At 36.7% G+C, this 23,163-nt stretch overlaps 1 protein-coding gene across 1 annotated transcript in view; it reads left to right on the top strand.

Moving 5' to 3' along the window:
* Nucleotides 32-23,163, top strand: part of DMGDH (dimethylglycine dehydrogenase) — a gene marked incomplete at its 5' end in the record, with an annotated part of 48,603 nt that continues 25,471 nt past the window's right edge. Inside the window, 9 exons of the mRNA XM_021379669.1 lie at nt 32-217; nt 6,423-6,521; nt 7,740-7,904; nt 8,306-8,510; nt 14,724-14,972; nt 16,152-16,350; nt 20,798-20,967; nt 21,102-21,255; nt 21,692-21,857. Coding sequence (XP_021235344.1) covers nt 32-217; nt 6,423-6,521; nt 7,740-7,904; nt 8,306-8,510; nt 14,724-14,972; nt 16,152-16,350; nt 20,798-20,967; nt 21,102-21,255; nt 21,692-21,857 — 1,593 coding nt within the window. The remainder of the gene's footprint in view (nt 218-6,422; nt 6,522-7,739; nt 7,905-8,305; nt 8,511-14,723; nt 14,973-16,151; nt 16,351-20,797; nt 20,968-21,101; nt 21,256-21,691; nt 21,858-23,163) is intronic.

Here is a 23,163-nt window from a genome sequence, read left to right on the forward strand (position 1 = left end):
GGACAAACGTTCAAGTGTCTTTTTGTAACTGTACTGTTTTGTTTCCCCCAGGAAAGAAAACCAGTCTCCTTCCTTGGGGAAAGATAGAGCAGACACAGTGATCATTGGAGGTGGCTGTGTTGGTGTGAGTCTAGCGTACCACTTGGCTAAGGCTGGCTTACAGGATGTCATTCTACTGGAAAAATCTGAGCTCACTGCAGGATCTACTTGGCATGCAGTAAGGCATATTTTGTTAATCTCTGAGATTAACAACAGTTTGTTTATCTAACGGTGGTGGAAATTTCATTTCCCTTTCATTCCCTGGCTTTCAAGATGCTGTTTTATTTCATACATATGAACTTTAGCACCGGGTTTTGTATAGACTTCCTGTGTGAGTTTTGAAAGTTAATTTAACTATTCACAGTACATTTTCCTCATTTGTGAAAGTTTGGGCAAATACTGACTGTATTTTGGAATTGCTGAAAGGTAACTGTTAGTATTATTATACATTTTTGGTAATTAAGTGGACTTAGACTAAACTTTAGTTTAACTTGGACTTTTTAAACTTAAATTTTTATTTCATAAGAAATTTAGCTTATACTGCACAGTTTAACACTGGAAGTAGTTACAGTGCCATGCATAAACCAGGCATGTGAAATTCAGCATTATTTTATGCTTAATCATTTTTTATATACATGGTATCCTGAAAGAGAGGTGATAGAGCAGCAGAAGTGCCCAGTTCTCAGGGAATATCACTGTCCCAGGAAGTGATTCTTGTTAGAGACTACAGCTTTCTCTCCTGCCATCTCTGACATCGCACAAAATTGTGGAGGAGCAAAAATAACAACTATACACTGTGGTTTTGTAAGGCCAATTGTCTGTACTCTTAGGAAAAGAACAAAAAACATATGTGTAATAGTGACAGGTGGAGACACCTCCTCTTATAATGCCAGTCACTTGGACACAGCAATGTACAGCATGCATGTATGTAACTACATATTTTGTATGTCAGTGTCTGGAGTAGGTAGTGTAATGAAATAAAATAAAGCTTGCCACAATAATAGATGCTTTTTACATTCATTTCAAGTTACACTCAGATGAAGTTAGGAGAAAGCTATTCCTGTGTGTGGTAATAAAAGTGGATATAAAAGCAACAGTTTGCTGTCTCTGGATTTACTCTGTTAATACAACAGAGCATTTATGCAATATTTATAACTAATATCTGAGTGGAGGATGACTCAAATGGATCGTGCTTGATTTGTATTCTCATACTTTTCCAGAGGAGGAGGACTGAAGTTTGAAATACTTCATTATAGTGCAGACGCTTTGTGTGTTTGGAGCCTTACAGGAAAATAATAGTAGAAAATTATATTTAGAAAAAACACTGCCTGAGATGTTTAGGTATATTTATATTTTGTTTTACTTGGTTTTCAACAAACAGAAGAACACACTGTGTGGAGTTAGGAAAGCAAAATTCGGTAATTACATTTGTTTTAGACAATCATAGCATAGCTGATGCAGTAAAGAGAACAGAACAACATGGTGTCAGATGATGCATCCTGAAATGGAATGATGATTGAGAAATGTTCAAATAAATAATTTGTTTTAAGCATATGAGAGTCACAGACTGAATTCTGTTTACCCAGTGCATATACAGAATGATGTGTATGTAAAAAAAAGTAATAAAAATCCCCTCATTGAATGAGAAACCAAAATCTTGAAGGGGGAATTTGTTTCTAAGTGTTTTGTTTTTATACTCTCCCCCTAGATTGCTGCTTATGACGAAGTAAACCAATCCTTTGTTTTTGCTCTCACATCTTAGTGAATGTAATGATGGAACACTGGGTGAGGAACTCTGCTGTAAAGATAGGGAGGGGACAACAGCAGAGAAGATGAGGCAATTCAGAGGGGCTGCTTTGTAGTCCCCAATGCAACAGAATGTGGTGATTAACACAGTAAGACACCTAGTAGGAGACAGGTCAAAAATGGATAACTATGAAGTAAAATACATCGCATAGTATTGCTCTTCATTGAATTCAGTATTGCAGTGCTGTATCTGATGATGAAAAAGTTGTTTCACAAGATCAAAGAGATCAAAATTGTGATTGTCAGTTCTTCACTGCAGTAGGTACTGTATATTTATCAGTGGCCTCCTCAAAGTGATACAATACTAGATTTAAATGAAAATTAGACATGTAGTTAGCATGCTGAATGGCACATAGCATACTGTTTGCAGCCACAAAATCTGAGAAAGCCTGGTTCAGATATTGCTATAGTGTACCAGATTTTCTGTCTTTCACAGGCCAGTGAGTCTTGCCAGAGCTCAGGATCATGCTTCATATAGATCATACTCCTGCCAGTGTTGCTGCCAAAACTATTCCGTGTCTCAGGTCTGAGATAAATTTGTCTGACTTTCATTATGAAATGAAAACAGGATGGAAAGTATGCACACTCTTTTGTTAACAATAAGAACAATGAGAAGTAATGAGTAGATACAAATAATGGGGCATGTGCATTTTTGTTGCTACCTAACCATAACAAAGTAATGATTATTATATGAATGTAAAGTAGATCAGGACTGAGGCTTCAAGGACCTAAGCAGTTCTTGAAGCTGTAGTACACTGCAGGTCAGATTGTTGGCAATATTACTGCTGAAGCTCTAAGAACTATGCATATATAACTCAGCAAGTAGTTTTTATGTAGTTATTTTTTGAAAAGATGTTTTCTAAGAAAATGTGTACTGTATCATTCTGTTATGTAATACTTATTCTTGCAACATTCAATTGATTTTGCTGCTGATAGTTAATAAATCACAGCGCAAGACAAATAAAAACTTGTCAAGATTTGGTCAAACTTGCAAGAAGAGAGGATGTAGGTGGTAACTGTTAATGCCATTTCACTCCAGAATGCTGAACAGATTGGAATAAAATGAGAAGAATACATCGAAATACAAACATTGAATCTATAAATATGCTTTGCAATCCCTGTGTCAATTTTTATAGCATAATGTCCATTCTAAAGAAGATTATTTTCATTGCTCACCTTCACCTGCAAGAACAAAATCTGTCTCACAAAAATAGAGCAAAACCTAAAGCAAGTCTTCAAACATAAGAATGGTTCACCTTGAAATTCAGGGCAACATTCCAGGAGGCCAGCTAAGCTAAAGAGGGAAATCATGACAGAATTTCAGTGCAAAAACATAGTATACAGGGAATGGAAGCAGAAAAAGGCTACAAAGAGGTAATTTAAAAAAAAATTGTATAGGCATGCAAAGGGGATGTTAGGAAAGCCGGTGCTCAGCTAGAGTCAAGACTTGCAAGGTACATTAAGGCCAGCAACATCTTCCACTGCTACGTTAGCAGTAAAATGCTGAACAAGGGAAACATAGGACTCCTGCCATAGGAGGTGGTTGATTCAGCCATGCTGCACACTGATAAGTCTGAAGTACTCAGTGCCTCCACTACCAGTTTTCACTGGCAAAGTTTCTTGTGCCTCTGTGATTACAAACAGGGTTTGGGGAGCAGAGGAACTACCAGCATTGAATAAGTATCAAGTCAGGGATTGCTAGAACTTGACTTACGCAGATACATTGGCTCACATGGTCCGAATCCAAGGATGTGTTGATCGTATTGCAAGATTGCTGTTGTATCATTTTTGAAAGGCTGTGGAGTTGAAGGAAGGACCCAACACCTGGAAAAGGGCAAAAGTGTCCAACTTTATAAGAAGCCAAAGAGATTACTGGGGAACTGAAGGCCAGCAACTAGCCTTACTTTGGTTCTTGGGAAATCATAGAGCAAGTTTCAGATATATGTCTGGCCAATAAAGAAGGACATAAGCGGGAACAGCCAGCATGGATTTGTTAACATACCTGACCAAATCCAGTACCTTCTGTGTTAAAATGACTAAAACTGGGTACAAGAGGAGAGCAGCTGATGTGTCCCATAATATTTATGTATTCAGTTTAAGATTTTATGGGCTGTATGGCAAGGACAACTAGATAGGTAAAAGACTGGATGCTTGGGCTCAGAGGGTTGTAGTTAATGGATCATACTCTACCCAAAAGTTGGCAACAAGTGAGTTGCCACATGGGTTTGTCCGTGGACCCATCTTGTTTATCAGTGATCTGGAGCGGTGACAAAAGTGCACGCTTGTCAAGTTTGCAGTTAACACCAAACTGTGGGAACCAGCCAATACAATAAAGGGCAAGGCCTTTTGAGGGACCTTGTTGAGTGTCCTGGGTAGACTGGAGGGATGGAATGACAAAAACTTCATGAAATTTATCAAGTACAAATGCAAAGTATAAAAATAACTGTCCGTGGACATACAGCAGTTTCTGTCCTTAGAGATTTTCCAGACTGGAGAAAACTGGGCAAACTAATTTGATCTCACAGCTGACCCTGCATAAAGCATGAGGTTACAGAATTTCTGAGGTCCTATTCAGCATAAATTATTCTGTAATTATAGTATCTTAATTTTGTTGTTGTCCAGACAAGTTATATTTGTCTCCTCATTACATTTCTGAAATCAGAAACATTTTTCATGAGAAGCCAAAGGCACTAAATGTGTTTAGAATTCTTTTCTTCACTTAAAAATGTCATAGATTCTTGAAATTAAATGCACTTTATGTGGTTTTATAGCTAACTTGTATGTAATTTGTGGTTCATTGGTTAAAATGACTTTACTAACAGTGGCCACTAAATTGGAATTTCCTTAACTTTGGAAAAGATATTGCTAAATTTAGAAAAATAATAAAAGATCAAACAAAAATGTTTTCATAAACAATAGAAAAGAGTAAAAATGAGATGGCACAATTTCTGGGTAAAATGAATGAATTACTCTTTGATTATTGTAAATGGCTGAAGAAATGTAAACGCTTCAATGCCTAATTTATTGGTTTATTCTCTATACACAGAAAAAAAAGGCCCTTAAGGCTTATTTTTTAGGAAGCAAGCAAGTTTTAATTACAGATTTTGCACTGAAGCAGCCATGGGTCTTAGTTGCCTGGGGAAGTTAAATAATGTGCTCACAATGACATAGAACCACATGTATCAAGTGGGATCAAAAGCAAACATAGTCAAATACCCAGTCTCTGTGTCCATTATGGTATAGATGATGCGATATCCTAACAAGAAAAGGGCAAGCAATATTTTTCTAGAGTATTTACATGTCTTAGGGACTTCCTGAATCCAAGGTACTTGCTTTGCATTTAATGTGGCCCTTGGTGGATATTTTTTGCTCCTACAGATTTATATGATCATTTTAAGCTCAGATTGTTTGGGTAACAAACAATATCAAACATACTTAGGGAACTGCAGCCAAAGTTATGCATAAAATACACTCACAACTGAAAAATATCTAATTTCACTCATTTGGTACACTATGGTGTTGTTTATAAACATTAAGATATAAGAAAGATAAAATCCACATGAAGAAAAGTAGGAAATACTTTTTACGCCGTGGAAAGCCTAAAACTCTACTGTGTGTGATAATTTTTACCTTTGGATTCCCTGCTGTTTTTACCTCAAAATGGCTGTGAACTCAAAGGTGAACTCTTGTGTCTGTCTCCTTTAACTGTATTATAAAACCTTATACTGTACTTTAATATATTAGTTTAAGTAAATTGATCTTTTATATATAATTTGAGTTAATAAGTAAAGCAGCCATTATCCATGAATAAGATCTATTTTAGTTAGCAAATGAGGGTACCCTATGAAAATATTTAAAACAATTTAGTTACTTAGCTTGAAAGTGTAATGTGATTTTTCATTGCTGTTGTCTGACTTGGAAGAAGGATTTTAGTGAGATGCTGAATTCTGGAGATACAATGAAACGTGCTTAACTATTGTAAGTCCTAAACCCTGCTTTTTTTGATTGCTCAGTATCTGCAGTTACAAATGTCGTTAGATTGATACAGCTGCCTCTAGAGGAGGCAAGTGAATAGTTTCCTTAAATGCTGAAAAGGCTGTAGTAACTTCTTGCTTTCACATCTGCACGGGCCCAAAAGGGCTCATCAGCTTTCTAAAGTCAAACCTAGAAAAACAGCATGCAAAATACAGATACCGGTTTCTTAAGTTACTTCTGAAGCACAGCAACTGCAGAGACTGAAGTTGATGAGGGTTGTGTGTCACTTCCAAACGATTTGAAACAACTCTATGTATAATTTAAGGAAGAAAGGAAACCATAGGAGAGGACAACTGCAAGAGTGTCAGGAGCTGCCAAATTTGATGAGAAAGGACAGGTGGAAAAACATGTGTGCAGAGAAGAATGCCTGAAGTAGGGAAAGGATTTTGGTTTTATTTTCAGGGCACTTGTCTCTATCCATGTGTTGCTTTTCTTTACAGTATCCTGACAGTTCCTTTTTGAATGACAGTTGAAAGGAGGAAAAGAAAACACTGCATTTCTAATCATATCGCTATGTTGTTGTTCCTATTTCTTTTCTCGAGGCTGGCTTAACTACTTATTTTCACCCTGGAATAAACCTGAAGAAAATCCATGCTTACAGCATCAAACTCTATGAAAAGTTGGAAGAAGAGACTGGACAGGTAATCTTGACTTTTTAAGTATTAATTCAAATAAGTATAAATCTTATTCATAGTCTTACAAAAGTGTTTGGAATGGACAGACTGCGTGTAATTGTTTAAGACTGTCATAAGGCTTTCCTTTTATTTAAATATATTCTTCTGCCTGAGTATCAATGCTAAAGACTGGTGCTTAATCAGTAAATATTTTAGATTGCTTCCCAGATCTTTATAAAGTTTAAGAAGATGGTTTTCATCAAACATCTCAGAAGTTCAGCAGATAGAGTGTCTGCAACTTTAGCTTGCTATAGGAACTAAAATAGCATCAAGGATCTGGAATGAATGGATTGATTATGATACATTCCTGCTTTAAACATGTCCACTTTTAATTTCATATGATATGATAGTCAGTACTTGAGAAGATTGCTGCAATTCTTCCCATCCCTTTAAGAGTCATGCTTTTATTTAGTGACTTAAGGAATGGGTATGCAGAGAGGGGGTTGTATTCCTTATCTGGCATCATCCAGCCATTCATTTACTACACTCATGCTTGCTTTGTACTTCAGCAGAAACTGCATGATACTCATAGTACTACTAACTTGTCATAAAAAGCTTTTTTCTTCTTTCTGTTGCCATTTTCTATAGCTAGGTAAGATACCACAGCAAAGTGTAATTGGAAGTTCTACTAAAAGCCATATTAGTAAACTGTGAAGTAACAGAGAAAAGATGAAGTACATAATATATACCCAAAAGTGAGCATTCAGTGTCTAAATATATAAGGATGTCTACGTTATTAGAAAGACAAAAAGGGAGGGGGATTATTCATTGTGTTAATAAAAGTGCTTGGTCAGCTAGTTTTATTCTGCTGTATCTCAGTAGAAAATCATGTAGGTCATAAATTTTAATATAAACTACTACGTATTTGTTTTCAGATGTATCTGATTGTCAGTTTTGAAAGTGAATCCATAAATTCAAATATTAATCAAATCTTAATTCAATAAAAGCTTTTTAGAACTTTTTTGATGATAGTATGTATTTATTTGGGAAGCTAACTTGATAACATTTAAAAAAGAATTCTCTAAGAGTTTAAATCCTGTTCCTTCAAGAACGCTTGACTTACATGAGAGTATTTTCAGTCGTGTTAGTGACAGAATTCCTGTGGACTTTCCATAGCATAGGAACATGCACTTGTGGGGGTAAGTAAAGGTTCTTACAGTGTTTCACTTTTGCTTTTTCATTTAGGCTGTGGGGTTTCATCAGCCTGGCAGCATCAGAATTGCATCAACCCCTGCTAGAGTGGATGAATTCAAATACCAAATGACTCGTGCTGGTTGGCATCCAACAGAGCAGTACCTCATTACACCTGAGAAAGTGCAAGAGCTATTCCCCTTGTTGAACATGGATAAGGTAAAGAACCTAGTTTTGAGAAAAATAACTTCTATTGCATTTAAATATCGACCAGATATTTAATTCTAGAGCCTATATATACAAATGGCATGAGAAACTCTTGTTTTTCAGTGAAAAATATATGAACAAAAATCATTCATGTTTTAGTGAACTCTATGCTATAATTCTAAAACATTGGAGCCTTTAATTACATGGGAGAACTGAGGAATTCTACTTCATTAGGGCCGCTGTTAAGTCAGCCTTATAATACTCTATGTTTTTAAAATTTGTTTTGATTTGACTCAAGTTTTACTCAAGAAATTAAAGTAGATCACATTTAGAAAATAAAACATTTTTGAAACAAAATTCGTTTATTTTGATTTTTATTTCCTTTCATTTTGTGTGATTTTTCCTTCACTTAGGTTTTAGCAGGCCTGTATAACCCTGGAGATGGTCATATAGATCCCTATTCTCTGACAATGGCTTTGGCTGCGGGAGCCAGAAAATATGGTGCCCAATTAAATTACCCAGTCCAAGTGACTGATCTAAACTCTCAATCAGACGGGACATGGGAGGTTGAAACTCCACTTGGAGTAATTAAAGCAAAGAGAATTGTGAATACTGCAGGTAGGATTTAACATAATCATTTTTATTCTCTTCCAGTTTACAAACCAGGTAACATTGAGGATCTGTACTGAATTGTGTGATTTACAGAAATGACTAATATATGATTTTGGGTATTCATTTGGTTTGTGGTAAAATATACTCTGTGTGTATTATTTAACATTATTGTGAAAATTTAGCTCTTCAGTTTGTTGCCCTTGACTAGGCATTAACAATACTTCCTTCTGGTTTGTCTCCAGAAGTTACTAGTTAGGCTGTCACTGTCTTGTTTGCTTTTAAAACAGGAGAGACCCCTTCTATTATGCAGTAAGTTGTGTAGAACAGTCTGCGAGTGTTGTCCTGTAAAATCTTATGAAAGCTACTTTGGGAGATGGGAGGTACGAATGAAGTGGAAATATCTTCAGGGTTTGTTTTTATTTTCCTAAGTGAGTTGAGTGAGACAGGTACCTTTCTTATTGGCGAGTAGAATAACTATGGCTAGTAGTTAAAAATATGAGTGGGTTGGATTGGAAAGGGAGTAATATGAGAGAGTGAAATGTTTGCGAAAGGTGCTGGAATGTGGTCTGGAGCCCTGGCAACTTTGGTGCTAGAGGAACTGAGAGGTGTTGAATAAGGAGGGCCAGACTGTGAGGGACTGTGGTGAAGGCAACAGTGGGGAAGACACGAAGGAAAGAGATAGTTTGAAGAGATCCAATAGGTTTCATTACAGAAAGTAGAGGATCTTCTTTGGAAAAAAGATGAGGAAGGATATTTGAGAACTGGGTTTGGGTGAAAATGGAACTGGAAAATTGAGGCTGCCTGAGCTGTCTCAGGGTGAAAGAAGCAGAAGAAGCAAGAAGTAAGAGAAGCAAGAGAAAGGTGGATGTGAGTGGGCTGGAAGGAAGACAATGCAAGTGGGAGAGGACATGACAAAGGAGGGAAACTGACTTGCATCTGGAAAAAAACAAACTAGCTGAGAAAGGATTGTGAGAAGACAAGAAAGGATTTTGAGAAGACTGAAACAGTGAGACATTTGGAGGGAATGAGTTAAAAGGGTTGTACTCTGGACAGAAAAAATGGCATGTATTAGGTGACCTTTTCATGTCAGGAATGCAGATTACCCAGTATTAGACCATTCTAGGTTTTCAGTGAAGACTGTGAAACCCATTGAAAAGTGTGCTTTCTCGTTGTATGTACTTTCCATATGTAGTTGCTCACCTGCTGTTGCTATCAGCCTTGAGAAAATAGCCCACTTCGAGTTTCTATGCGTGAACTGTCATGATGTCAATGCAGTGTGCCATAATGACATTTTGAAGAGGTCTAGAGGAGTTCAGTGTGCCTGTTTGAAAGCAGGTAACCACGGAGACAGGGAAACCAAATTAAAGTCATTTTATGTAGACTGCAAAGCCAAGCACTTAGAAGATGAAAGGCATCAATGTTTAGATTGCCTTTGGATTCCTATGACATGCTTCATGACAGCATTCAGTTACAAAATCACAACTTTTCTTACTAGGATCCTAGTGTAATTTCTTAGACAGGATGGATGTATGAGTCTGGAAACATTCCAAAATTATGGAATGAGCAGCTCTTTTGGCAATCAGACTTCTTATTTAGGCACCAAACTTGTAGATATTTATAATTCCAAAATATTGTTTCTATGGATCCAGTATGAGTACCACAGATGTAGTAATTTCCTAAAATTTTTGTAGTACACATGTCTTTCCTTGGCTTATACATCAAGTTGACAGTAGGCAGAATTCTCTAGTAATTGCTTTTCAAAGTTTGTTCAAATCAAAGTGAGCCCTTACAAATTTTTCATAGTCTTTTTCTGACTTAATAGCTGATTAAACCAAAAATATACTGCTAAAATAACTGATTAAACCAAAAATATACTGCTAACTGTTCAGCCAGAATTAACGTTGGAAGCACACACTGCTTAACATTGTAGCTAAGAGTGTGAACTTAAGATTGTATAACCCGTATCTTTTATAAATGTTCCTTCAGCTAACACTTATTCTCAGCCTTATCTCATTACACTACAGATCCTGACAAGAGTAATTCAGTAATCATATATTTTAGGCTCATGTTACAATATGAGCAGAGAAGAATATATCAGAAGGCTCTCCACATTCTCTCTTCCTCCCTCATCCCCCCAACTGGCATCTGCTGTGGAATTGGAACAAACTAGTTTCAACCAATCTTTAGCTGTTCTTTATATGAGATTTCCATTTTGGAAGAAAGCAGATGTCTAATAAATAATCTCTGACATGAACTAACTGGTGTCAAGCCTTCTAGAGTGATTTTCAGCCTATTTATAACAGAAAGTTGATTAAAATCTGCAAAAATAGCTGGATTTAGTTTGTTTGTACAATATACATACGCATACATAAGCACACGTGTTTGGGCCTGTGCACAATCTTTATACTACCATTTATACATATGTAGTGATGGAAGATTTTCTCTTCTTTAACTACAAGAGATAGATTACATAGTTGAACAGATATGCTCGGTAATATCACCAGTAAATATTTCTGCATCAGATGTTTGCAGTCCGTACAATTTAATCTTTATAAATGTCCTTGAGATGTAATTTATGCCTTCATTTATCTCTTCTATCTGTGATGGGACTTGACATCTGCTTCCAATTATAATTTTGTTTTAGAGAACATATTCTCTCTGTTGTCATTTTTGTGTTTATAACGGCTTTTGCACATGGTTCAAAAACTTTAAACAAAGAAAGTATGATATATTTCATTTAGTAAATGCCAGCTGTTGTAGTTTTAAACAATTAAATAAGCATTTAGCTTAAGTATGATTTTTTTTTACAATATGTAAGATTTTATTTTGAGCACGCCTAAAGTACTTGCTTTTCATTCATTGGCAGTTTAAAATCAATTGTTTGCCATGGATTTTTGGAAACTTAATGTTATTCTAGTTAAAAAAAAAAAAGTAATAATTTTGAAAGAAACAAAGTTAAGTTCCAAAGATCTAAAACTAAGTCTACCCTTTTTACTTTCTCTGGGGATCTTGAATATGTTTGCTTTCTATATTTTTCCACTAATTATGTTTTAACAAGTTAGCAGAATATTGAACTTCTTTGAATATCACACCTGCAGTATTATTGATTTTGCAAATATCTCTTTTAAGTCTAAACAATTTTTGACAAGAAAAGAGTGTGTGATGCCAAATGTGCTATTTCACTTTCTTTACTCTTATATGGATCATTAACTGACCTTACTTGAAAACTGTTTTCTTGGAGGTGGCCTGGAAATGCCCAAATCAAAATAAATCCCCTTCAGGTCTTGATGTGCCATTCCATCATATTGTATATACGTATATATGCAGTCTTGTTAACACATCTGCAGTGTTCCTATATGAGAACTGCAAAAATGAGAGCCTTGCTTTCAAATCTGCGAGATTCCTAAATGATTAGTAAATGCTTTTCCTGCACAAAGATTTAATATAGAAAAACACACAAAATGCTTTAAAAAAATCAAAGCATGGAATTACTACTTCTGCTAATTATTGGGTAATGGTTGTATGACCTTGACTAGATTTCTGAAAACAGCAAGAGAATTATTAAAGACCAGATCTTTGACTGATTTATGGGGAAGAGTTCTCTTTTATATGATTTAAATAAATTAAGGATTCAGAGAAATCTAAAGCACTGTTAAATTACTGTAATACCTGTATAAACAGTGATTGTTGTTGACTAGTCAATGGCCTGGACTTGATAGGAAGGGGCAATGTGCAGAATGCCTAGTAAATGAGTGAGTACATTCTTTTTTTAAATTTTTTAAATGATTTTATTTGTCAGTTTTAGGTCCCCTTAGCCTGCGCTTAAATTCACATTTGTATTTGCCACGTAATAATGGAGGAAGCCCTTGAAGATGTGCTGGAAATTCAACTTGATTAGGTTTTTTTTGGTTGTCCTTTTCATTAAGAAGCATAAATAAGGTTTCAGAAGCCTTAAAAAGATGTTTTGAATCTGTGTATAACTGTGGCACAATCTTGCCTGAGCTAATTTGACCAACTTAACAACTCTTCTGTCTGTGAGTCTCCCCAGGTAAAGAGGATGCAGTTCAGAAGCAAATGCCTTACATATGATAAATGCAGAACAGGAGACACTATTTTTTTCACTATTTACTGAACAGAGGCTTTTAATTGTTTGAATTTCTCAGTCATCATCCTGGATTTCATTGTCCCTTGCTTCACCTGGCTGTTAGCAGCTGTCAAGTGAGTTACCACAGAAAACCTTCCTCTTGGAAACTGTATTTTTAAGAACTCTGGGCGTTAGACCCTGAGGCTGGCTTGGAATATTAAATAGGAGATTAACAGCCCTCCTGGCATGAAGGAATGGCTCCAAGCCAGCACAGCCCGACTCAGCTTTTCTAATTGCCCTGACTTTAGGCCATGCCAGAGATGAGAGGATGTATGTCCAAGTTAGTGTCAGCAGGCAGCATGGGAAGGTTGCTGTCTGTGGAAGCATGGAAATGGTGCAAGGGAGAGAGTGGGGCAGGCTGCAGACTGGCACTTCTCACATTTCCAGGCAAATTTGTGTGGAAGATGCACAGGCAGATCCTTAGTGACAGTCCAAGGCCACAGACAAGACCGGAAGTCAATAGTAACCAGGGTCAGAGACTGCTCAGTTATCAACAAGCTGGTCCGTGGTGATGAGACTGGGTTGAGGCCAAGCTAGGAAGTAGTCCACAGATCAGGGTCTGGATCAATGAGGTCCATGGCCAGGCACAGGCATGGTTGTGACAGAGCTGTAAACAGGCACACCTCCAATCAAACCAGATCAGACTGGTACTGAGCGGAGCAGAAGTAGGGCTACGGGCCCCATGGGCAGGGATGTAGGTGAATGCCACAGGTGAGATCATTGAGGCACGTTAGTGCTCGCAGGGTCCTGTGAGCTAAAATTTGACCAGTTCTTGGAAAATGTGGAATTGAAAAGTCTGGCTCTGAAGCCAAGTAAGCTGCAAAAAACTGCAAAAAGAAAGAAAAGCTGCATATTATGCTGATCACCATGAGTGTAGTCCTAGGAGAAGGGCTGTTAGGTAGTAAACCTTGCTGCTAGCTTTTCTTAGAGGTTAGAGTTAGCCCATTATACAGGAACCAATCTGTGCAGCCTCCTTCTAAGGGGTACGTAAAGCACGTTGCCTTTTATTTGAAAGGCGCTGTTACCTCATCCTCTTCTTCCATTCTGCCATCTCTCAGCCTTAACACTTGCCACCACAGACTCCTCTGAAATTCCGGCTTTGTCAGATTTTCTGCTTTCATTCCCATTTGCGAGATCTCCATTCTTTCATCCGAATAGTCAGGAGAGTGATGTTGAATGACATACCAAGCTTCTAAGAGCAGCTGCCATCTCAGTCTTTTGTATCTGTTAGATTCTCTCATCTATACATTCCAGCCTCACAGCAGACATGAGCCATGCTGCAAAGCTCAAACTAGGAAGACACCGGTTCATCATTAAGTGAATGTGTCTTACAAGATAGAAATAACTGGTCTGGAAGGACCCTAGCAGAGAAGAAGTAGGCCTTTGATTTATGCATAGGCATATGAAGGACCTTGAGCAGGCTTCAAGGACTGGGAAACTGTTACTCGCTTTTTCTGATCATGGTTTGTATCTGAACATTTAATTAGACAGCTGCAAGAGAACACACTAACTGCTTGCCAATAGGAAAATGATAATTCATTATTACATGGAAGTCATAATTAATAGAATTTACATGGTACATATAAAAGAGGAGGGAAAGATTAGCCAGATGAAAGAACTGTCTTGCTGTGTTAGGACTTGACTACTCTCGTGGAAAAGCATGCTACCTCTTTCATTTGAGAGTAAGAGGCTAGGACAACACCTATGGTATGAGCTAAGTTATCTGCTTGTGTTTTTGATTTTTGTGCACGGCAGACCTACTGTTCAAACCATGAGGTTGTAGAACTGATAACTGGATTACCTTCTGAAATTTTGGAAGCGTATTTTTCAGTGATATTTTTGAATACCTATGTACTCAAGTAATGTTTGGTACTAAAGTTAGGAACAAAAACGTGAAATCATGGAGTGAAAGTAATGCTGGATAGTACAAAAAGTAATTTTAAAAATGAAATTGTGGAAAAAAATTCTTCACGTTCCACAAAGCGGAATGCTTCTAGATAATGTTTTACTGTTATTTTCCATTAACTGTGTGGAAATTGTTTGAATGTTAGTATTTTGTTTGTTATCTTCTGTAGGCTTCTGGGCCCGTGAAATAGGGAAAATGATTGGCCTACAGCACCCTCTCATACCTGTCCATCATCAGTATGTTGTGACATCAACTGTCCCTGAAGTGAAAGCCCTGAAAACAGAATTGCCTGTGATTCGTGACTTAGAAGGATCATATTATTTAAGGCAAGAAAGAGATGGTCTTTTATTTGGTCCATATGAAAGTCAGGAGAAGATGAAGCTGCAGGACTCTTGGGTCACAAATGGAGTCCCACCAGGTAACTAAAAAGACTAAACCTTCAGACTTGATACGCACTAGCATATGTTTTAGTCTGTATAAATCCCACCATGTCAAACTGCTGAATGTGTTGGAAAACAGAAAATATTCACAGTACATGACTGATTGCAGCGTATATACTATTTTTTTGAAGAATAGCTGTAAAAAGAAAACAGAAATAAAAACGTGTAATAAAAAATACAAAACTGCAACATATTCTTGCTTAGTCTCTGAATAGGTGTCTGTTTGTTGTGGTTAAATCCATTTACTAAATCTATTTTATACACCCTTTTGCATCTGAATAGAAATTTTTTTTTTTAAGCTACAGCTCTTTCCAGCATACTGACAAGAGCTTTGAATTTTTGACTGTTCTCTCAGAAATAATGTGGTTTCCAAACAGGAACAGAGATGCAGCAAAGAAATGTGTTAAACAAAATACTGCTTTCAGATGTAAGTGTAGGAGAGCTGCAGATTTATATTGAATATTTGTACAAAGTTATCACAAACTTGCCATATTGCTGATTATTAAAAAAAAATTACTGTGTTACATTTATGCTCCAGGTTTCCATTCAGTTCTTCTCAGAAATTTATCTTAAGTCAGTGTATTGATGTTTGAAAAAAAAAACCCACAGAAGGTATTTCCTAACGAAGAACAGTTAAAATTGTTGGGCTTTGAATGACACTGTCACAGCTTCCCAAACTTATTGCCTCCACTAGTGACAACTCCTTCTACAGAGTGATGTTCAGTAATTCTTAGAGCACAGACCAAAGACTGAAATATATCAAGGAATTCAGTAAATGCCATGGAAGTCATAAGCTGATGCAAGTAGTATCTTTTTTTCTCTCCTCAAGTTGCTGCCATAATGAGAAAAATAAATGGCTCTTATTAATACAGAAGGAGGTTTCTGTCTTCCTCCACTTCTTTTCTACTTCTTTGTTGAATTTGCATGACCTTAGGGTTAAACAAATATATATAAAAGACAGTGTAGCTGCAGTGACAGTAAACTTGATCCTGCAATTAACTGGGCGCTTATACACACCATTTTTCTCATGTAATGTGGTAAAAGTTTGAACATACTGATAAATTCTGTATAAATTTTACATGCCTAGATTGCATAACTATAATTAAAATTTAAGTATTCTCAGTGTAAGTAACAAGTATATAATGATATTTCTGCAGGTTTTGGAAAAGAACTTTTTGAGTCTGATTTAGACAGGATAATGGAATATATTGAGGCTGCTATGGAAATGGTTCCTGTTCTGAAACAAGCAAACATCATAAACACAGTTTCAGGTCCTATCACTTATTCTCCGGACATTCTTCCTATGGTAGGACCACATCAAGGTGCCAGAAATTACTGGGTAGCTATTGGTTTTGGGTGAGTAAATTTGTTGTGACAACTTTCGCCTGTGGTATTATTAAAATAATAGCTAGCTTGAACTTTGTAAAATTTCATGGTTTTGGTTTTTTTTTTTTTTTTTGTACCTATGTAAAATATAATTGGAAATAGCCTCTACTCGTTATTAGGAACTTATCCTTCTCTCTTTCGTCTTGTAATGCTAACATTTTTTTCAGTTTGTTTCCTCCTTTAATTCTGAATCTGTCTAATATCTGTGATGCTTCATGAAGCTGCAGGAAGTGAGTAGTACTTGGTACTGTCTGCTCAGTGAGCTAAAGCCGTGAAAGTGCTGGGTTTTCCAGTTCATTTTATGCATCACTTTGAATTACTACTCTGTGTTCATAAATTGTTTGGTATGTGCAGAAAATGGTATATCACTAAAATTGAGGTTATTTTGATGAGGTTAATATGACAACAAAAGTGGGTGTTTTACTGGTATTTATTCTCTTTTGCCCACTATGATATTTTCTTTGAGTGTGATTTGCATTTTATATAGTCTGGCTGCGCTGAAGTCAGTGGTGAAATTCTTACTGACTTATCTTTAATTGTCTTAGTTTGCCTGTTGTCTCAAGATTGATAGAATGAACTGAATGCAATTCCAGGTGCATGTTATTGAACACGTTCTGTTTACATTGCTTTTCCAATTGCCTAATTTGCTGTTCAAAATCCAGCTAAGCTTTTTCTAGTGTTCTTTCTGTCCAAATCAAACAAACCCTTAGATCATAAGATAAGGCAGTATCACTAACTTGCTTTCTGAGGCCCTCAAAATAAAAGGGTTTGGTAATTTTGCAATGATTCATTGTGAAAGGTGTTCACCTTTGCTGCTTGGATTAAAAAAAAAAAGAACCAACAAAACTGTTATCTTTCAGTAACATTTGCAGAACTTACAGTTACAAAAGTGATTTGCCTAGTCCTAATTCACCTATTTAAGTTCATTACTGTGCTACCAGACTCTGGAGCCAGTTTTCCTTCATTGGCATCAATGGGAGCAGAATCAAAGTTCTGTATAGGAATTAGGGTTAGACCAGTTTATATGCTTAAGTTTCTTAAAAAAACTTATTTCAGGAATTTAATTAATCTCTAAACGTATAGACACAAGTTGCAATTATAATGCTGTCGTTGGATTACTTTGTCTGCTTTTCAGGGACTTTTGACTCTGTTCTGCACTTTTGGGTCACTGTGGTTTTCTGCTAGTGTTGTAATCTTTCGTGTGCGTTAGCAAATCCTTATCTCACAGTCAGCTAGCATGGACATTGTGACAGAGGACTTAGTGCTGTTAGTTTAGAGGATTTTTATTATCTAAAATTAGCAGCATGCTAGGCATTTTAATGTGCAAAGAGGTTAATAAGTATAGTTAGCAGGGCTTGTAGCACTGTTTATTATTAAGGCTGCTCAATGCTTCCCATTTAAGACTGTTTTCAGTTATTTATAGCTTTGAAATTTTTAACAAGAGGATAGAATTCTATTCAGGGAAGTTGGCACCAAGGCAGTATAACTACTCAAAAGAATGAGATTATTGTAAGGGATGTTGTTTGCCATGTTAAGCTTTCTTTGGTGGAAGTCCTTCTTTCAAAGAACTCTAATGTCCCCATTTGCTGAGAATGAACTTCACATTCATTTTGGCAGAAGTGACCTTTCTGCTAGAAGATGTACCTTTCTGCCATTCTTCACAAAGTCTACACATGAGGCCCATTCACAAGCCTTTATAAAATTTACAGCTAATAAACACTTAACGAAGACTCACTAGATCTTCATTAATTCTATCCACAGTTATATTCTACAGCCAGAGACTGAATAGGAGTTTTCCTGCAGAAATAGGATAGAAAAATGATTGAACCTGGGATGAAGTAACTAGAAAAAGAACCACTGTGTTTAGGGACTTGGATATCCTAGGAAAAGGGACTGGAATGAAAAACTTCAAAAATCAATGAGAAGGGATCACGAGCAAGTATGACACAGCAACAGGACAGAGTTGGTGGAGAAGATTGCATGGAGCAGAGTACGCCTGGCAGGAACTGGAAGGAAAGGAGACAGAATGGCTTGTTGCTTTCTCTAAGGCAGTTTTCTCTAAATCCCCATACGAAGACTGAACTGTACTAGTCTTTACAGCTATACCATGCCATCACGGCAAACTATAGGAGAACAAAGATTAGTATCAGCTCTCCCTATCTGAGTTGATGAGGGATTTGGACACCCTGGGTAATTTAACATCTCTGGTGATGCAGACACTGTTGGGAGCACCATAGATAGTAAGCTAGATGTGCTGAGTCAATGCTGGAAAGCTCTGAAGAATGCAGAGACCAGTCAGCCCAAGTGCAGCTTTGTACCCGTCATAGCAACTCCACATTGCAGGGCTGCCACCTGGTCTGTCTTGCCCTTGGAGGTACTGTGCCATTGTCTCAGCAGTTATGAGCTGAAGATAGAAAGTTTCACTGAATTTGGGCTGTTGCCATCCATAGAGGTCGCTGTGCTGCATTCCCCCTGCTTCTGGCTGCACTGAATGGTGCAGGGAAACTTGAGGTGGCTATAACTTCTTCTGGAGCTATGTTTACAAAACCAAAACACATGAATACCTAGGAGCTGGCTAACTAAATCAACACCAGAACTGGCTAGCTATTCAGTAGTACTTAGAGAGTGGCTGTTTACAAGCTGTCCTCATTGCTATATGAGCTGTGTGATATAAACTTGTGTTGAGAATCTGAAGATTTCTGGTGAACATCCTAAAGGAGTATGTTTGGCAGAACTGGTTCATGTACTTAACTGCTTGATATTAGTTTTATTAAAAAAAAAAAAAAGCAACAAAAACAAACTACAGTGAAAGTACATCCCTATAACAACAACAGAACTCTATCAAAGTTATCTCATGATGACTAAGAAGTCAGGCATTCTACAGGTAGAAAGCTCCAGGACTAAGTGATAGTACTAAGTCTTCCCCTTATGCATATGAAGTAGGATCAATATTTTTTTGTTTTCAGAAGATCTTTATCTTTTTAATTCAGAGCATAGAATTCAGAATGCAAAATTGATGAACAGCAGTTCAGGTTTCTTTTAGCTTCACTATTCAGTGTGACTGTCTGTAATTGAATTGTTGCATGCTAATTTAATCTTGGTTTTGCACAAGTTTACTATTTCTTCAAGATTTTTCTGTTCTACTCATTGGAGCATTCCATAAATATCTTAAGAACTAGTTTTCATAGGCTGTCTATACAGAAGGATAGTTGGACACCTTCTGAGACATGGGAAACTAATTCACAGATATATTAATATAAAAGGATTAAAATCATTTGTTATTAATAATTATTTGTCATTAATCATTTCAGTATCCAATCCTAGGTGCCTGTAATTTAGCACTACACGTTACTGTTTGGCTGCATGCAAACTGAATGGCGATATACACATACTGCAGTACACCAAAGATCCTTGTCTCTCAGTTGTCCAGGTTAGCTATGGGGCAGAAACACGTTTCATACACAGCCTTTTTCTCAAGGGCATTAAAATGCTGAGCATTTTGAAAGATCAGATTATGTACAAAATGCTTAAATAAGAAAACCTTAGATCTAAAATTTCTTAACTTTAGAGTTATGAAACTTTTTTGAGTTTTTAACTTTGATGTCTTCTATTGTTCCTTTAATACAAGTTTCTAACAAAAGAACTCCATGTCCTGATGTTTCACACACTTACTAGATATAAACAGGACAGGCTTTTGCTACACACTGGTAGAACAAAATTCCTACACGTGTATTTGGTTAGCTTAAATTTTCTGGAACCATTTCTCTTTGTAGTACTGGAGTATGGAGAAGGCAAATCAGATGAGAAAAGACAGCTCTCAGTTGCGGCACCATTGCGAAGAAGTCTCCTAGCTTTATCCCCAGTTTCTCAAAATTCTCTGATTTTCTGTGCAGCAATGTAAAAAGTATTGCTATTATTTCAATTTATTTAAGGCTGTCTTGATAATATTGTCTCCTAACTTTTGCTGCTGTTCTTGTCTCTAATGTAAATATTCACAATAGCTGCTAGAATGTCTTCGTCTGGTTTTCAATTCTGAGTCTGGTTTAATCAAATCTGATTGAAAAAGATGTATTTTATAGCTAGAAAGTGTTTTTAATGGGTATTATTTAATAGAGAACTTTATTAATTATTAACTGTTAATATTCCTGGAAAAGATTATTAAATTCTGAACTTCAGAGAAAAAAAGAGCTTTCTGTAGTTTTAAGCAGGACAACTGCCATGTATTAGTGGAGTTTTGCTACTGATGGTGCAGTAGAAGTAACTGTCAGTAAAGAATGTAATCTTGGAAAACGTGGCAAACTTGAATGAACAAACAAAAGGAAAAATGAGGGGATGCACTAGTAGTCTGTGTTAGTATTGACTGGAAAAAAAAAGTTTTGGCACTGCAGGGCTTTTTGTGTTTGTTTTTTTTTTGAAGGTATGGAATTATACATGCTGGTGGCATAGGAAAGTACCTGAGTGACTGGATCCTTGAAGGCGAACCTCCATTTGATCTGATAGAATTAGATCCTAATCGCTACGGAAAGTGGACCACTACAGAATACACAGCAGCCAAAGCAAGAGAATCTTATGGTTTTAATAACATTAGTAAGAAAATATTTTTAATTGCACTTGTATTCTGAAAATTAATTCCAGTAAAGCCTGCCTCTAGATTTCTGTTTACATACACATTTTTATACGTTCTATCCTGTGACGTAGAGTTTTTTTTCTTTCTTCTGTAGTTATTTACCCTAAAGAAGAAAGATTTGCTGGGAGACCAACAGAGAGGACCAATGGGCTGTATGATTTGCTGAAATCAAAATGTTCAATGGGCTTTCACGCGGGATGGGAACAACCTCATTGGTTCTACAAACCTGGAGATGAGACTGGATACAAGTAAATGAAAGATTTTCTGGTTTGGTTTTTTTTTTTTTTGTCTGATAAATTGTCAGCAAGGGCCAGATGACTTAGATTAAGAGGAGAGTGTACACTTATCATTTGTTTCAGCTAGAAGATGTCTACTAGGTAGATCTTCCATTGTTGTTTTTTCTGTAAATTCACACATGACAGACTACTACTTTCTTTCAACATTTGATCAGTTCACAGTTTATTCTACAGAGTGGTTGATAAAATATCAACCCATATCTTTCTCTGTTGTTAGAGGATTTAATAATTAAGCTATGTTAGACCAAGGAAAATGTTAGGTAAGCTTACTACAGTTAGGAATGTCTATCTCTTATTAAACTGAAGAAACTGACGACTAACTACATTTTGCTGAAAAGAATACAAAATGGCCAAATTGTGTTTTATGTGTATAAACGCTCTGTTTCAGACCCAGTTTTCGGCGCACAAATTGGTTTGACCCAGTGGGTCGTGAGTATAAACAGGTTATGGAAAAAGTTGGTGTGATTGACCTGTCACCATTTGGCAAGTTTAAAGTAAAAGGCACTGATTCTGTTAAGTTGCTGGATCATCTATTTGCAAATGTTGTTCCAAAGGTAAATGGGATGGTGATAACTGTTATAATGTCAGATTTAGACAAACAAGATGTTTCAGAAATTGAAAATATGGCATAGTATTATCATAATATCATTCAGATACTATGCACTCAGGTCTTTTGGAGAAGAACTCCACGAACAGTGGAGTTTGTACTGTAGTAGCTCCAAGATGTACCTTTTGACACAAATCACTGAGTCATAGAGTTGTTGATCTCATAAGGGACCTCATTCATGTCATCTTGTCCAAACCTCTACTAAAGGAGGTTACCTAGGGCTGATCGCCCAGGACTGTGTCCAGGTGGGTTTTGAATATCTCTGAGGATGGAGACTCCAAAACCTTTCTGGGCAATCCGTTCCAGTGCTTTGTCACTCTCACATTAAAAAAGTATTTCCTTACATTCAGACAGAGCATTCTGTGTTTCAAATCCTGATCTAAAGAAGACCAAAGGAATCTCACCTGGAATTCTTTTACAATAATACTAGAATAACTTGGAAGCTGCTTGCCTAAGATGCAGCTTCAAGTAGCTGAGGATAGCAATGGGATGTGCTCTTGCCAGACCATAGCTGGATTTTGTATTTTTTTCTGAGTCTCCAAATGAACAATTTGTTTTGTTTTGTTTTCAAATGTGTCTCATCCTTGTTTTCCACACACCTTATACTGACTGTGTTTTATATCTGGCTGCCTAGAGCAGGCAGGGTTGCAAATATTCAAGATGTTCAGATTTCAAACTCATACCTGTCCTTTCTCCTGAATTCTGAATTTGCTCATAGATCCTCAGAATATGATACTCCTCCGAAAAATGGCACACTGGCAAATTAACCCAGGTTTCTTATTATTGGTCCTCAGTTCCTTGTAGCGCTCCATGAGTTCCTTTTGCCTTCCTGCTTTGTCAGCCATTCTCATCTAGTGTCTAACTTCAGAGATGTACTACCAGTCAGTGGTATATGAGATCCCTTCCAATGTTAACAACTCTATGACTCAATGATTTTTGTCAAAAGGTACATCTTGTTCTTTTCCTAAGTGCTAACAGCTGTGAGGTTCTGTTATTCTAGGATGGAATTTCACTATTTTATTTTTTGCTGTATATTATGGTTTTATCTACTTCAGACAGCGGAGGAAGGAAACATGGGGAAAACATAAAGTACACTGAGACTATAGTCATGAGGGTAGATGTCTTCTCAGAGCTCAGAGCCAGCTGGATGTGAAGCCTGTACACAAGAAAGATGTCCCATAAGTTTGACAGAAAAAAAGATCCTAAACTGCCATATGGTCATATATTTTACTGTATTAAATAGATTAAATGTC

This window comes from Numida meleagris, chromosome Z (assembly GCF_002078875.1).
Source record: "Numida meleagris isolate 19003 breed g44 Domestic line chromosome Z, NumMel1.0, whole genome shotgun sequence".
NCBI classification, from domain to species: Eukaryota; Metazoa; Chordata; class Aves; order Galliformes; family Numididae; genus Numida; species Numida meleagris.